Source organism: Mus caroli, unplaced genomic scaffold, assembly GCF_978045245.1.
Source record: "Mus caroli unplaced genomic scaffold, Mus_caroli_1 scaffold_8, whole genome shotgun sequence".
NCBI lineage: Eukaryota > Metazoa > Chordata > Mammalia > Rodentia > Muridae > Mus > Mus caroli.
The window spans coordinates 111507115-111522538 of record NW_028227263.1 but is presented as its reverse complement, the minus strand read 5'-3'; the positions used below and the strand labels follow the sequence as shown (position 1 = coordinate 111522538).

Here is a 15424-nt window from a genome sequence, read left to right as displayed (position 1 = left end):
AACGCCTGTCCCCTGGGGCATATGGTCACAGTCAGGAAATCCCAGGAGGCCCTTTTCCAAGTTCGGTAGAAGAAAAGGGCAGCTGGGAGTTCCCCAAATGGAATTTAACAGGGCAGTGCACCCTCGGGCTGGTGTCCTGGGCTCAGGAAGAAGGATTGATGCTGACCACTAGGATCCAGTCTCTCTAGCTTGGCACAGTGCCTCTAGAGCAGTGTTTCTCAACCTGTGGGTCGGGACCCCTGGGGGTGTCCTAACAACCCTTTCATGGGGGGCACCCTAAGATCATTGGAAAACACAACTCATAACGGTAGCAAAATTACAGTTATGGAGTCACAATGGGTCACCACAACATGAGGAACAGTAAAGGGTCTTAAGCATTAGGAAGCTTGAGAACCACTGCTTTAGCGGAAAACAACGCCCCCCCACCCAAACCTCCCAACCCCACCTCCGCACCCCCCTCCCCACCTGCCCCCGCATGCTTGAGACTGTAAGCTACACAACCTCCAAGTCTGGGCAGAGAATGAAGCGATTGCAAATTCAATAGTGCCCCCATGTGGCCAAAATGAGGAACAGCAACCAAGGACAGAGGCTCGGAGCAGGTTTTCAAGCTCGGCCTTTGGAAAAGCCAACGCCTGAGAAGTCAGTTTGAAGGGTTTTATTTAGGTTTGTAGGAAGTTTTTAATTTTGTTCTCTTTTCCTATTGAGTTTGGTGCCTAGCAGGGCCTTGCGTCTATTAGACGGGTCTTCTGCCCTGAGTTATAGCCCCAACAGAGGGAGTACTAGCGAAGGAGGCAGAAGGAAAAATCGGGAGTGTGACAATGGGTTGGAGGTGAAATTTATGATTCAGTATTTCTGTATGGTTCCGATTCTTTAAGTGTACAGTATACGTGTGTGTGTGTGTGTGTGTGTGTGTGTGTGTGTGTGTGTGTGTGTAACAGAAAAACCAAAACAAGCAAAAAGCAAAAAAAACAAAAAACAAAAAACAAAAAACCAAAAAAACCAAACAGACACAGCCTTTCAGCCCAGACATGCACAAATTCCATGAATACTTCTGTTGGGTCAACAGATGAACAGCACACAGTGACAATTACCTGTCCTCTTGCTTGGGAACCCCCGGTGACTACTGAAGGCTGGAAAAGGCCTTATGGATCCCAGAGAAAGTGAGTCCCAACACCCCTGCCCCCGTTCCTGCTCCCACTCCCGCAGTGAGATCCTAGCCTCTGGGTGCACAGGTGTCCACAGGGCAGCAGCAGAGGGAGGTGTGGAGATCCAGGGGGGTTGGAGGTCGGGGAGGCAAAGCTTGGTGCAGCCCCACCACACAGCTGGTCCTCTGAGGGCCTCAAGAGGTGGATAAACCGCCCAGAGTTACACAGCCATTGGGTCTCCAAGACAAGGTCTGAGCTGACCTGGGGTAGTCCCAAACCCTCTAACCTAATCGGTCTGTGCCTTGGCACCAACATATGACAAGATCCTCCTCTGAGGTCATTTGTAGGGTCAGGGGCTCTACACTGTCCAAGTACCCATGCCAGGACCTGAAGCACCCTTGACAATCTTCCACCCTGCCGCTTCTCAACCCAAACCAGAAGGCAGCAGAAAGCCTCGGAACTGAGTATCCTCTCATGTGGCCCCAGGCCGTGGTCATCTTCAGCCAAGTCCTTGCTAGCCAACATCACCCTCCATCCCTGCTCCCTCCTCTCTGTCAGCCCTGCCATAGACACCTGTCAGGGGCTGCTGGACACAAACACCAAATCCTACAAGCAGAGAGGAGGCAGCCTGGCCTGAATACTACACCCTGTTCCTGGTTTCTCTGCCACTACATAGTCGGGCACTGACCTGCTCCATCTCTCTGGGGCAGAACTCGGACCTGGACCCCATTTGTCCTCTGTGAATGCCCAAGGCCTGGATATCACCGAAGTGGCAGGAACTCACGTCGTGCTTAAGTTCAGTAAGAATTTTATATGGCAACTAAAACGCAGGACACTGGAGAGGTGGCTCAGTGGTTAAGAGCATTTTCTGCTCTTCCAGGGGTCCTGAGTTCAATTCCCAGCACCCACATTAGGCAGGCCCACAACTGTCTGCAACTCCAGTTGCAGATGGTCCAATGCCCTCCCTGGCCTCCAAGAGCCTATATGGACATAGCGCGCGCGCACACACACACACACACACACACAAATAAAAATAAAATGAAAACAGGATTAACAAAAATAGTTTAACACAACTGTACGATACAAGATCAGTATTTAAAAACTGAGTTTTCCAGATGCAAAGGAGACCCAGAGAAATAACAGTCTGCCTAAGGGTGTGATGGCACAGGTCTGTAATTCCTGTTTGTGGAAGGCTGAGGCAGGAGGATTGTGAGTTCAAAGCCAACCTTACCTCAAAAATAAAAAATATGAAAAATTAAGATTGGGGCTGGAGAGACAGCTCGGCAGCCAAAAGTACCAGATGCTCTTCCAGAGGACCTAGGTTCAATTTCCAGCCCCCACAAGGTGGCTCACAACCATCTCTAACTCCAGTTCCAGGAAGAAGTCTAATGCCCCCTTGTGGCCTCTGTAGGAACTGCACACATGCGGCATGCAGGCAAAAATCCCATACACATAAATAAATATATCGGAAATAAAATTTTAACCAAAAAATATAACATAGCTCAGTGACTCCCAAGTAGAGGCCAGGAACAACCAGGACCCTCCTCCCCAAAGCTGGGGGCTGTCAGCATTGTGGTCTTCAGCCCGAGCCCCCACTGTGTCCAGGGCCACAGGCTAGCTAGCTGTTCCGAGGCTTTTTCTGAGGACTCAACACTAGGGTGGGCTCCTTTATCTTGTACTTGCCCAGAAGCCTTGGCAAACCCCAGAAAATAAGAACTCGGTGCTGGACAATTCTCCAGCAGAGGAGGCTAAGGGTACTCGACATCTGAGTGCTAGCAGACCATCTGGCTACCTACCCACAGCTTCACTGAGCAGTCGTAGGAGCTACTGAGGAACCTTGTGTCATTCATACAAAAGTGGCAGGAACTCACGATGTGGTCATGCCCGATCAGAATCTTATACGGGATCTAAACAAAAGGACGGAGACAACAACCAGTTTAGCAGTGTCGCTGGGCGCAAGGACATCGTGCAAAAAATCAAGCAGTGTTTATAAACATGTGACATGTAAAAAAAAAATTAAGGAAAGCATCCCAGCACAAAAACGATGGGTAGGGGGGAGTTGTATGCCTTGGAAATGAAAGACTGTTGAAAGAAATTGAAGACATGGTGTAAAAGGACCAGCATCCTATAATCACAGATGGGCAGATGGAATCGAGCTGAAATAGCAGACAGAGGTCCTCACAGAGACCCACTAGGGCAACACTACCTCATCAGATTCCATGGTAATGAAATCACTGTAGAAAGGGACAAGCTGATCTTTTTCTATGTGCTTTTGTTTTGGTTTTGTTTTGTTTTGTTTTGTTTTGTTTTTGAGATAGTTTTCTACAAAGCCCTGGCCATCCTGGAACACACCGTGTAGACCAGGCTGGCCTGGAATTCCCAGAGCTCTGCCCGCCACTGCCTCCTGAGTGCTGGGATTAAAGGCGTGTGGCACCTCACCCAGTCTATTTATGTGTGCTTTTAAGTTTTATTAATGGGGGGGGGGGGGTGCCGTGGGTGTGTCAGTGCATTGGGCAGCCAGAAGAGGGCACTGGATGTCCTGGATGCAGAGTTACAAGTGGTTGTGGGCCACCCAACATTCGTGCTGGGCAACGGATCCAGGTCCTCCCAGGGTAACAGTGTGTGTTCCTAACCACTGAGCCGTCAAGCTGCTCTTAAAGCCTTTGTGAAAATTCAAGAAGAAAATTCACCCATCTGTGGGTGGGGTGGGTGAGATGGCTCAACTGGTGAAGGTGTTTCCTGCCGAGCCTGGTGACCTGAGTTCAGTCCCTAGGACCCACACGGTGAAGGAGACATCCAACTTAACAAATTGTCCTCTAACTTCCAGACTTCCCCTAACCCACAGCAAGTGCCAGTGGTATCTGCCTGTAATGAACCCCTGCACTGAAGAGGTAGACAGCGAACCCCTGGGGCTGGCCAGCCCAACCTAACTGGTGAGCTAGTGAGCCCCAGGTCCCAGTGAGTGACCTTGTCTCAAAACCAAACAAATAAAAACGCCCAGGTAGGCTGGACTGTGGGGGCTCAAACCTTTAATCCCAGCCACTCAGCATTTGGGAGGCAGAGGCAGGCAGATCTCTGTGAATTCAAGGCCAGCCTGGTTGGTTCATAGAGTAAGTTCCAGGAAAGCCAGGGCTACACAGAGAAACTTTGTGTTGTAAACAAACAAACAAGAAACACCAAAGTAGGGAGTGAGGCCAGAGATGAAGCCAGTGTGCATCTGACATTCCGAACCTCATCACCAGGACCCATGAGGTGGAAGGAGAACCCACTCCCCAAAAGTTATCCTCTCTCATTCATATGTGCACACCATTTCTCCACACACTAATAACAACAACAACGATTCAAGATGGATGGGCTATGAGGAATGACACTTAAAGTTCATCTGTGGCATACACACAAACACACACACATACACATGAACAAACACACACACACACACACAGGCATGCACGCATGCATGCATGCACCCATAGATGCCCATGCACATGTGCACGCACGCACAGGCACACACACACACACACACACACATATGTTCACATTCACACACACACACACACACGCACACATCCCCACTCCAGGAACGCTAGTATACATGACATGCACATACAACGATGAGAGAATAAGCTTTTGAAGCACATTTTCTGGGAAATTTAGTTATTTACACCAAGAAAACAGACTTCTACCACATATAGAAACAAAGTCAAAATGGATCAAAAGCTTAAATGTTGGGCTGGAGAGGTGGCTCAATGGTTAGGAGCTCTGACTGCTCTTCCAGAAGTCCCGAGTTCAATTCCCAGAAACCACATGGTGGCTCACAACCATCTGTAATGGGATCTGATGCCCTCTTCTGGTGTGTCTGAACAGAGCAATGGTGTACTCATATACATAAAATAAATAAATAAAATCTTTTTTTTAATTATTTTTTTTAAAAAGCGCTTAAATGTTGAGTATTGAAACCCTAAGACTCAGAGGAAAGCAAGGGTGTAAATAGCCCCACTCTTCCCTTGGTGGTTTCTTAGATCTGACACCAAAAGACAACAGCAAGAATAGATAAATGCCATCGCAATTAAAATCATGTGTGCCTGTGTCCTCAGCAAAGGGGAAACGACAGTAAGAAGATGGAAAGTCGCCATGAGGGCGGACACAGACGGAAAAGGACAGTCGGGGCGAGACAGCGAAGGCAGTTCACTTTATGAAGCTGCTTTGACAGTGCGACTATTTCTACTTGGAGAAGAATCTATGTGATCGCCCGTGATCAAGAGAGGTCTGCAGCAGAGTATTGCGCCCTCTGCACTTCAAACAAGCTCCCTGGCGCGGTGGAACCAGTGCCCGGACCCCACTTCCGCCCGCCAGTTGTAAAGGCAGAGCTTCCCAAGGAAGCCTCTAAACCTCCTATGAACGGTACGTAGTGACTCTCCATCCCAGGGGGATGGAGGGACAGACGGGTAATCCGTGACTGTTCTTCACAGATGAGCCAAGGCTGCTGCTACTGTTCCCTTCCCGAAAGACAGACTCCATGTCTGGAGAGAGAGAGAGGAGTCAAGTGACCAGTGTTGTGGATTTGGTTTAGCACTTGCAGTATGAGTTCCCAAAATTGCATGAGAATTCTGCATGGGAGACCCAGAGGGTCCCTACCCCCAGCTGGTTCTGATTGGCAAATAAAGTTGCGGACAGCCAATGGCTGGGAGGGGAGATAGAGGCGGGACTTCGGGATCCTAGGGCAAGAGGGCCACGGAGGAAGAGGTGGAACTGCTGTACAGGAGAAGAAGGACCAGGCTTGAGAGCTGAGAATGGGAAAGCATACACTCATGTAAGAGCCAGGGATGAACGGCCCGGGGGATGGGGGGGTGGGGCATTGGGTCTAGGGTACAAAGATGGATATAGATTTTAGCAAGTAATTATTCAGGAATATCGGAGGGGAGGCCTTAGCAATGTGGAAGTTTGGGAGTGGCCCAACCATTGAGCTGATAAAGGCACATCAAATATAAGGATGAGTGTGCATGTGTGCGTGTGTGTGCGTGCGTGTGTGTGCATGTGTGTGTTTCATTTGAGAACTGAATTGGGGCAGCTAGCAAAGGACTTGCGCAGCCATTGCCAGGGACGTAGAGAGGATTACTCAACTACAGCGCCACACCAGTGTTGCCCCTTTTTGCTTCCTATAGCGCTATGGGCAGAAACAGCATTTCCTCCCAACTGAGGCCAATTGAAATGCATATGCATGTGGCTTTATCAGTTTATGTCACAATTAAAAGACTCCGAACGCCCTCTCTGTTTGCTAGACACACCCCAAGGCCTTGAATGTAAGGGATGAGGCGACCAACCCTTCCTTCACCCACCATCACTCGACAGCAGAGAACACAGGGTTCTCTCTCCAAATTGTTATTCCTATTTTTCTTCTGTGTAATGGAATCCCTGATTTCTGTATAGATTTTTGGGGGGAAAATAAAAGAATGAAAAAGAAAAGACAAAGGGAAATAAACTATGTCCTAAATAAAATAAAATAAAATAAATAAAATAAAAGCTCTGGGCATTGTAGTAGCCACCTTTAAAATTTCCTTTATATTACATTTAAGGGGGTGTGCGCACATAAATACGGATGTCTGTGCAGACCAGAGGCTTCTGTCTCCTGGAGCTGGACTCACAGGCAGTGGGAACCATCTGGCATGGGTGCTGGGGTTTGAACTTTGGTCCTCAAGAAGAATGGCACAAGCTCTTAGATGCTAATCCAACTCTCCAGACCCAAGGAACACCCCTTTAACTGCAATACTCAGGAGGCAGAGGCAGCTGCATCTCTGTGAGTTCAAGACCAGCCTGGTTCTTACACAAAGAGTTCCATGTCATTCATGGATACATAGTGAGACCCTATCTCCAAAACAAATTAATTTAAATCAGTTAAAAAATATCGTGCTGCAAAGGATATCATCAAGAAGTTACATATCTAGCCAGGCATGGCGGCACCCAGCTTTAATCCCAGCACTTGGGAGGCAGAGGCAGGCATTTCTCTGTGAGTTTGAGGCCAACTTGGTCTACAGAGCAAGCTCTAGGACAGCCCAGGCTACACAGAGGAACCCTGTCTCAAAACAAACAAACAAACAAAACAAAACAACAACAAAAAACAAAAATTACATATCTGCTATGGGGCATGTACTTAGAATGCATAGTGAAATACACATTGAATTGAATTACACACAATTGAATTCTATTGTTTTCTTTGTGTGCACAGCACATGTGCATATTCACACGTAGGTGTGCTATGTGTGTAGATGGAGACTCCAGGCTCATGCCAGGAACCTTTCTCCACCTTATTCTTTGAGGAAAGGTCTCTCAATCAAACGCAGAGCAGATAGATAGAGGATCCAGGGAAAGGTCTCTCAATCAAACACAGAGCAGATAGACAGAGGATCCAGGTATCCTGTTTACTTCTTCTGAGACTTAGATAATCTCAGCATTCACATGAGTTCTGGAGTTCTAAACTCTAGTCTTCTTGCTTGCACTCCAAGCACTTTAACTACTGAGTCATCCACACAGCCCCCATGCCCTAACTGAGATGTCTCGTGTAGCCCAGGCTAGCCTCATGCTTGCTGTATCGTCAAGGTCATCAAGGATAACCTCAAATCTCCTTTTATTTACTACATTTATCTACTATGTGTGTGGTGCATGCCGCAATGGCACGCCTGTAGCATTCGGTGCACAAGCGGGGGATCTGCTTCGCTCCTTCCATCTCGTGGGGTCTGGGAATTGAACTTGAGCCATCAGGCTTCCTCGCCTTTACCTACTTACTGCACAGCCTAGCCTACTCAGCCTTCAGCTTCTAAGATTTGTTTATTCGTTTTATGTGTATGAATGCTCTTATCTGCCTGTATGCCTGCATGCCAGAAGAGGGCATTAGATCTCTTGATGCGATGGTCGTGAGCCACCCTGTGTGGCTGCTGGGAATTGAACTCGGGACCCCTGGGAGAGCAGTCCAGTGCTCTTAATCATTGAGCCCTCTGTCCAGCCCCGCCCTTCAACGTCTGATCTTCCGGCCTCTGGTTCCTGAGTGGTGAGATGACTGAGATGCACCGGCATGCCAGCTTGATGCTGTGATAGGGATCGGACACAGGGCCTTGTGCACAGTGGACAAACACTCTACCAGGGACCTAAATAGATGTTTCTCCAAAGGTAACCACGTGGTTGGTTGATAGATAGTGTAAAGTGACTGTCAGCATCATTAGTCACCAGGATGGCGCAAACGAAAGCCTCAGAGTCATATGTCATTTACATTGAGATGGCTTAAAAAGTGTGGGCAAGGTTATGGACAAATTAGAGCCTCGAGCATTGCTGGCGGGGAACGTAAAACTGTGTAGCCACTTCAGAAAAAAAATAGTTTAGCATTTCTTTACAAAGGATAAACATAGGGACTGGAGAGACATCTCAACAGTTGAGAGCCCTTCTTACACTGGGTGGAGCAGTGCACACCTTTAGTCCCAGCACTAGGGAAGAAGAAGCAGGCAGTTCTCTGTGAGTTTGAGGCTAGCCTGATCTACACAGGGAGTTTCAGGACAACCAGGGCTACATAGTGAAACTGTCTTTAAAAAAACAAAACAAAACAAAACAAAAAACTGAGGAGTGCCTCTTGTGGGGGCTGGAGAGATGGCCCAACAGTTCAGAGCACTGGCTGCTCCAGTTCCAAGGGATGTAACAACCTTACACAGTAAAGAGAGACATTAGTGTACATAAAACGAACGAAAGACCGAACAAACGAGCGTTTCTTGCAAAGTTCACAACTACCTATAAAGCAATCTGAGGCATCCTCTGGTCTTGTCAGGCATCTGTAGTCACATGGCATGCACTGGCACAGACACATGTGTAGACATTAATAAAGACACATTTTGGCTCAGTTGTTACAAGCACTGACTGCTCTTGCAGAAGATCCAGGTTCAATTCCCCTCACCTCTATGGCAACTCGACAACCATCTGTGAATCCCAGTCCAGGGTTCAGAAGCCCTCTTCTGGCTTCTCCAGGCTCTGCTACACACAGTACACATACATGTATGCAGACCAACACTCAAACACACAAAACGAAATACATTTAAAGTTAAATATGTGAATTAACATAGAAGGCAACCATTTTACACTCTGGTATATGGTTCTGGAAAATTAAGGCATCCACACAAAAGCTTGTACACATACACAGCATTTACCTCAACGCAGCTATCCACCAAGTGATGGATGAACACATAAAATGCCAAAGCCCCTACAACTACTATTTGGCAATAAAAAAAAAAAAAAAAGGTTGTAACAGGCTGGAGATATAGCTCAGCAGTTAAGAGTACTGACTGCTCTTCCAGAGATTCTGAGTTCAATTCCCAGCAACCACATGGTGGCTCACAACCATCTGTAATGGGATCCGATGCCCTCTTCTGGTGTGTCTGAAGACAGCTACAGTGTACTCACATACATAAATAAATAATTCTTTAAAAAAAAAAAAAAGTACTGCCATGCTCAGTGTGCCTGGGCCTCGAAAGCATTGTGTTAAGGGAAAGAAGGCTCCTGTCCGACCCTCACACACACACAGCACAGTGCTTCACTCGATTACTCTCTAGAACAACAAGTCAGAAAGTAGCAATGGTGGCTGCCTAGGGTTAGGAGGGTGGACTATAAGAAAGCAAGAAATGACTGATAATTGCTAACCTTTTTTGGTGGATGGGAGGTGTGACTGAAATGTTCGAGAGTTGTGACAGCTACACAATATGAAAATGTTTAAAAAAGAGAGAGAGAGAGAAAAGAAAGGAAAGGAAGGGAAGGAAAGGAAAGGAAAGGAAAGGAAAGGAAAGGAAAGGAAAGGAAAGGAAAGGAAAGGAAAGGAAAGGAAAGGAAAGGAAAGGAAAGGAAAAGAAGACATTGGGCTGGAGAGATGGCTCAGTGGTTAAGAGCGCCGACTACTTTTCCAGAGGTCCTGAGTTCAATTCCGAGCAGCCACATGGTGGCTCACAACCATCTGTAATGGGATCTGATGGCCTCTTCTGGTGAGTCTAAAGACAGCTAGAGTGTACTCACATACATGAAATAAATAAATAAATCTTTTTTTTTTAAAAAAGGCATTGTGCAATGTATGCCTTGCTCAGTTGGACTATATGGTACAAGAACTATAACAATAAAGCTGAAAAGCAAAGATAGGGAGGGAAGTCAGATATAAACGGCCCATCCCTTACCCTGTTCCTCCCACAGCTAATGGAGTAGGGCCATGTCAGGATTCCGGATGCTGGGCTGAGGGACCATGAAAGGATGGAGGGAAGGAGACTGGGTTTTGCTCTCTGCTCAGAAAGGTGGAAGTGGATAAAGTAGTCCACAGTTGCAGGGGACTCCCCAGGATGTAAAAGGGTGCATGGGGCTGGGAATGTAGAGATTAAGGTGGCAGGCGACTCAGCCAGCCTCAGGCATCCATCAGTAATGCCCCCCAGGGCCTGCACAGGCTTCTGCCCCTGTGGGAGGGTGCAGAGCGGATGACGGGTCTCACTCAGGTGGCTGGAAGGCCACTTGGGTCCTCTGACCTTGGTAGGTGCTTCTGACCTTAGAGAGCGGTTGCTGGTTACCCCAGAACTTCCTCCTCACTGTAGCCATGTGGCTCTTCTCACGTGGCTGACGATCCTTGTCTAAGGCCAGGGGGTCGTGGGAGGTCAGATTATAATACCGACGGAGATCTGGGAGGGACAGCTTGAAACGACCCAATGCTCTCATCAGGGCCCATGGCACCTTGCTTTGTTGCGCCCTGGCCCTGGAAAGGGCCGGTTGAGATATGTCTCTGTCCTCACTGAAATCCATCTTATTGGGGCTAAAGCTCTTCTTACTATCGGCTGAACCCCTCTTGCTATCGGCTGAACCCCTCTTGCTGTCGGCCGAACCCCTATTGCTATCGGCCGAACCCCTCTTGCTATCGGCCGAACCCCTATTGCTATCGGCCGAACCCCTCTTGCTATCGGCCGAACCCCTCTTGCTATCGACCGAACTCCTCTTGCTGTCTACCGAAACTCTCCTGTTATCGACGACCGAGACCCAATTGTACTCGGCAAAATCCAGCTTCTGGTACTCAAGAGACCCCTTCCACCAACTGTCCTCAAGGACATCCAACTTCTTGGGGTCAAGAGCCCCCTTCTGTTTAACTCTTTTCTTCTTTATCTTCTTCTTCTTCCTGACATCAGGAGAGCCCTTCCTGACCTGGTCAGGGCTGTTCAGGATCTCTTCTTTGTCTTTCTTCATCTCGTCAATATCTTCCCTGCTATCTTTAGAATCCTTCCTAATCTCTTCTGAGCCCTCCCAGGTCTCCCCAGAACCTTTCCTGGTGCCCCCCGAGGCTTCTGGGGGGACTTGGGGCTCCATCTTGGAGCCTGCCCGGTCAGCCGCGGCCTCAGCCGGAACGGTGGCACCACGTGCCTACACCCCGCGCTGAGCCCTTCGGGTCCACGTGCTGCACGGGGTCTGCTATTTACCTGCCCACTTCCTGACTCGGAGACTTCAGGCAGGATCGTTCCCTTCCAGGCCAGCCTGGGCTACATAGCAAGACCCAACCTCAGAAAGAGAAAAAAGGGAAGAAGAGCCAGGAGGAAATAAGGGAGGGGTGACAGAAGATGCCTCCCAATGGAGAGTACTACTGCCCCTAAAATGTTCTCTGGCACTTGGACACATGAGGAAGGAGAGTAAGGTGCAAAGCCAGGGATCTTACCCTTGTGCCCTCCTGGCTCTCTGTCACTGTGAATCTCTGTCCCTTTGCCTGTTGGAAGAGCTCCTAGCGTGCCCAATTTGTGTCTGACAAATAGCCCATAACTTACTGCGGCATGACTGGGATGGAGCAGGATGCAGCCTCTGGGGACCAGGTTACATTTGTGTGTGTGGACAAGGGGAAAGATTCGTTACAATTCATAACAAGGATAGTTACAGGCAGAAGAATAACTGGATGGGATAATCGTGGAATACAGAGGGTTCTCACATCTGAGTGGTTAAACAACGCATGGCCACCTTCTTGCTTCTTTTGAAGTCTTTCTCATTGTATAAAGTTCCCTGCACTTTGGTCCCCACCCCTACCCCCATTAAGGTGCTGGGATGACATCAGTGCCTGCCTGGCTCAGTAGGTTTCTACCACTCACCCCTGCCCAGCTCTGCGTTTGTCAGCTGGTGGGACCCAAGCTGTGGTGCACAGGGGCCTGCTCAGTCTGCTCCCTGGGCTCCAGGCACCACCAGCAGGAAGCTGCTTCTCGCAAGGATGGGGATGGGCAGCCTCCCCCTTTACCCCCTCCACTGCCAAGTCCCATCTATCCTTTCTGGACTCGGCTATCTTGACACAGAAAGCAGAGAAAAGCCTTCGCTCTTCTCTCCCTTTTAAAAATCTCCAGGACATTCCAAAAGAAATCAAGAAGCACATTTTGTTAAAAGCCACTTTAATTAAACTGTTCAGTCTTTTATCCTTCTAACACGGACTGAAGTTCAAAATAGAAATCAATTTCTGCAACCTTTCAGGACAGCCTTTGAAATGTCAAGGTTTAAAAAATTATTTTACAGAAGGAATTTACATATAAATACAATCTGTACAATGATGAACTGGGAAATCAATGGACGTGCATCATGGAGAAATCTCCAGACTGAGCAGGCCAGGGCAGGGCTCCATTACTGCCTTCTTAGGGGGAGACACTTCAGTCTGCAGAAGAAAACAGGAGAGAGAGAGAGAGAGAGAGAGAGAGAGAGAGAGAGAAAAGGGGATGAGACACAAACTGAAAACCAAATACTTCCACAGTGCCACACCCCTAGCCCTTAGGCCAGGCTGGCCTCAGCTTTCCCAGTGCTGGGATTACAAGTGTGACTCATCACTCCTGGCCTCGACCCTTACTTTATGTATTAAGATTTACTATGTGGGTGCAGGTGCTCTCAGAATCACGAGGGCACCGCATCCTCGCAACTAGAGATATAGGCAGCAGCAAGCTGCTTGCTGTGGGTGCTGGGAACAAAACTTGGTCCTGTGTAAGAGCCATGCTGTTGACCCATCTCTCTAGCTTCTTGCTCCTTGTTTTAAACTCTTCCTCCTGTTATTTCCAGGGCACAGAGAGATCTGCAAACCCAACCTCGCACCAGGTTTTATGGATGGTTGTAAGCCACCATGTGGTTGCTGGGATTTGAACTTGGGACCTTTGGAAGAGCCAGTCAGTTCTCTTAACTGCTGAGCCATCTCTCCAGCCCCCAGGTTCCACTTCTAACAGCAACTCCGATGTCGGTTTCACAAGCTCGCCTCAGCCATCACATGACTTTGGAAAGGAACAAAAACATGCTCACTTTGGGGCCCAATGCTTTTGAGTTATCAGTCTGAAATCTCAACTTCATAATCCAATTAAGTAGGTGCCACGGGCATGGAGGTGCGCACCTGTTGTCCCTGCACTCAGGAGTTAAGACAGGAAGAACATAAGCTCCAGGCCAGAATGGGCTAGACGGCAAGACCTTATCACAAAAAGAAAGAAAAGGGGCTGAGTTGAATGGAAAGCAAGTGATGCCTGCTACACTCGGAGTGGGGCTTCACTCTAGGGAGAAAACCAAGGACAGAGCAGACAACACTCCATGCTTCTCTTGCATAAAGGAACGGTACACAGCCAACCGCCAACCAGTTGCTGTTGCCTAGGTAACACAGAAGCATCTCCAAAGACAAGCACTGAGAGCTCATGTGACATGATTCCATTAGGGCTTAGAGAGCTAGCTCAATGGCAGAGCATGCATGCAGAAAGCCCTGGGCTTAACCCTCAACATTGCATATACAACAAGGGAAAAAGCACACACAACGAGATTAAACATGCTGCCTTTGAATAAAACTAAAACTTAAAAGGACTGGGTGGGCATGGTTGTGCACTGATAATTCTAGTACTCAGAGAGCTGATGCAGCCAGCATGTGAGCTCAAGGCCAGCCTGGGCTAACTAATGAGATACTGTGTTTAAAAGGACAAAGGTGGCAAGATGGCTCAGAAGGTAAAGAGCACTTGCTCCCAAGCTCGATGTCCCCGAGTCTGATTCAGAATCCACACAGCAGGTGAAGCAACACCCATAAATTGTTCTCGCGTGGGACACAGTGGGAAGTCTGAGGTCCTTAGCAGAGTCTTAGGTCTAAAGCAGAGAGTAGGACCCCAGCCTCTTCTCAACAGTGTGCAGCCTCAGCCCAGGTCCAAGTCAACAGGGACATCTGAGTGAGGACTGGACCCCCTAAAACCGAGAGCCCAAAGATGCCTTTTCTCATTACAAGTTGATTGTCTTGGGTCTGTATTATGGTGATGAGAACACAGGTACATTTACAGCTACCTAAAAACCTACAGATACGTGCGTCTTCAGCACCAATGGTACTTACCACATATACTGCCTCTCAGGTTTAGCTCTTGTTTTTGTTCGTTTGTTTGCTTGTTTTGGGGGATGAGATCTCGTGTAGCTCAGGCTGACCTCAAACTTGGTATGTAGGGCAGGATGACTTTGAACTCCCGTCCTCCCTCCTGCTCCTCCTGCCCCTCCTGCCTCCAGCTCTCAGCTGCTGGGATTATAGGCAGGTGCTGCCAAACTTTTTATGTTTCATTTAAGTTTTAGATGTCGATTAGCACACAGCCACCTGCTTGTTTTCTGTCTGCCTTAATATACTCTCTGCTGGGCACTGAATACCAGTCAGCCCCCTATGACGGACTGTACCATCAGACTCAGCCAAAAGAGCTCTTCCTTCCTCAATTTGCTGCCTGTCAGTTATTTTATCACAATAGCACAGAAAACTGCTACCTAGAAGCAGGGTTCCTGACCATGGGGGTTCATGGTTCTTTTGAACTGGTTTGTGAGGGAAAATGTGGAAAAGTTAAGAGCTGCAAAATAGAGAAAATCTAGAAGGCTGTAGAGCTTATAGACCGTTCTGTGGGAGTGTGGACAGCCAGAATGTGGACAGAGAGGCAGGACAGCACGGACTGTGCTCGTGAGCATTCAGAAGGGGACAGGACTCTACTGGGAACTGAACAAGAGTCCATGCATGTTATACTCTGAAAAAGGGGATGGGGGAGGAGTCTGGAGAGATGGCTCAGCAGTTAGGAGCACTTGACAATCTTACAGAGGACCTGGGTTCAGCACATGGTGCAGGCACAGCAGTTCCCAACCACTGTAACTTAGCTTCAAGGGATCCAACATCCCTTCCTGGCCCCTGTGGGCACTATATGCACTTGTATATACATATATATACAAGCAAGCAAGCAGTCACACACATAATCATGCACATCGATGTGTATATGATGTGTATAAATAAT

At 48.2% G+C, this 15424-nt stretch overlaps 2 protein-coding genes across 3 annotated transcripts in view; both read right to left on the bottom strand.

Annotated features, from left to right (window-relative positions):
- The window catches only part of Wdr88 (WD repeat domain 88), a 38691-nt gene extending 27187 nt beyond the window's left edge, over positions 1-11504 (bottom strand). The window contains exons 1-2 of the mRNA XM_021168397.2: positions 10698-11504; positions 2942-3052 (exon numbers count right to left, since the gene is read on the bottom strand). Coding sequence (XP_021024056.2) covers positions 2942-3052; positions 10698-11504 — 918 coding nt within the window. The remainder of the gene's footprint in view (positions 1-2941; positions 3053-10697) is intronic.
- Positions 11505-12552: 1048 nt separating this feature from the next.
- Gpatch1 (G-patch domain containing 1) overlaps positions 12553-15424 on the bottom strand; it is a 45003-nt gene continuing 42131 nt past the window's right edge. For both annotated transcript variants that reach the window (XM_085841880.1, XM_085841879.1), the window contains exon 20: positions 12553-12816. In XM_085841880.1, coding sequence (XP_085698006.1) covers positions 12786-12816 — 31 coding nt within the window. In that variant the 3' untranslated portion in view covers positions 12553-12785. The remainder of the gene's footprint in view (positions 12817-15424) is intronic.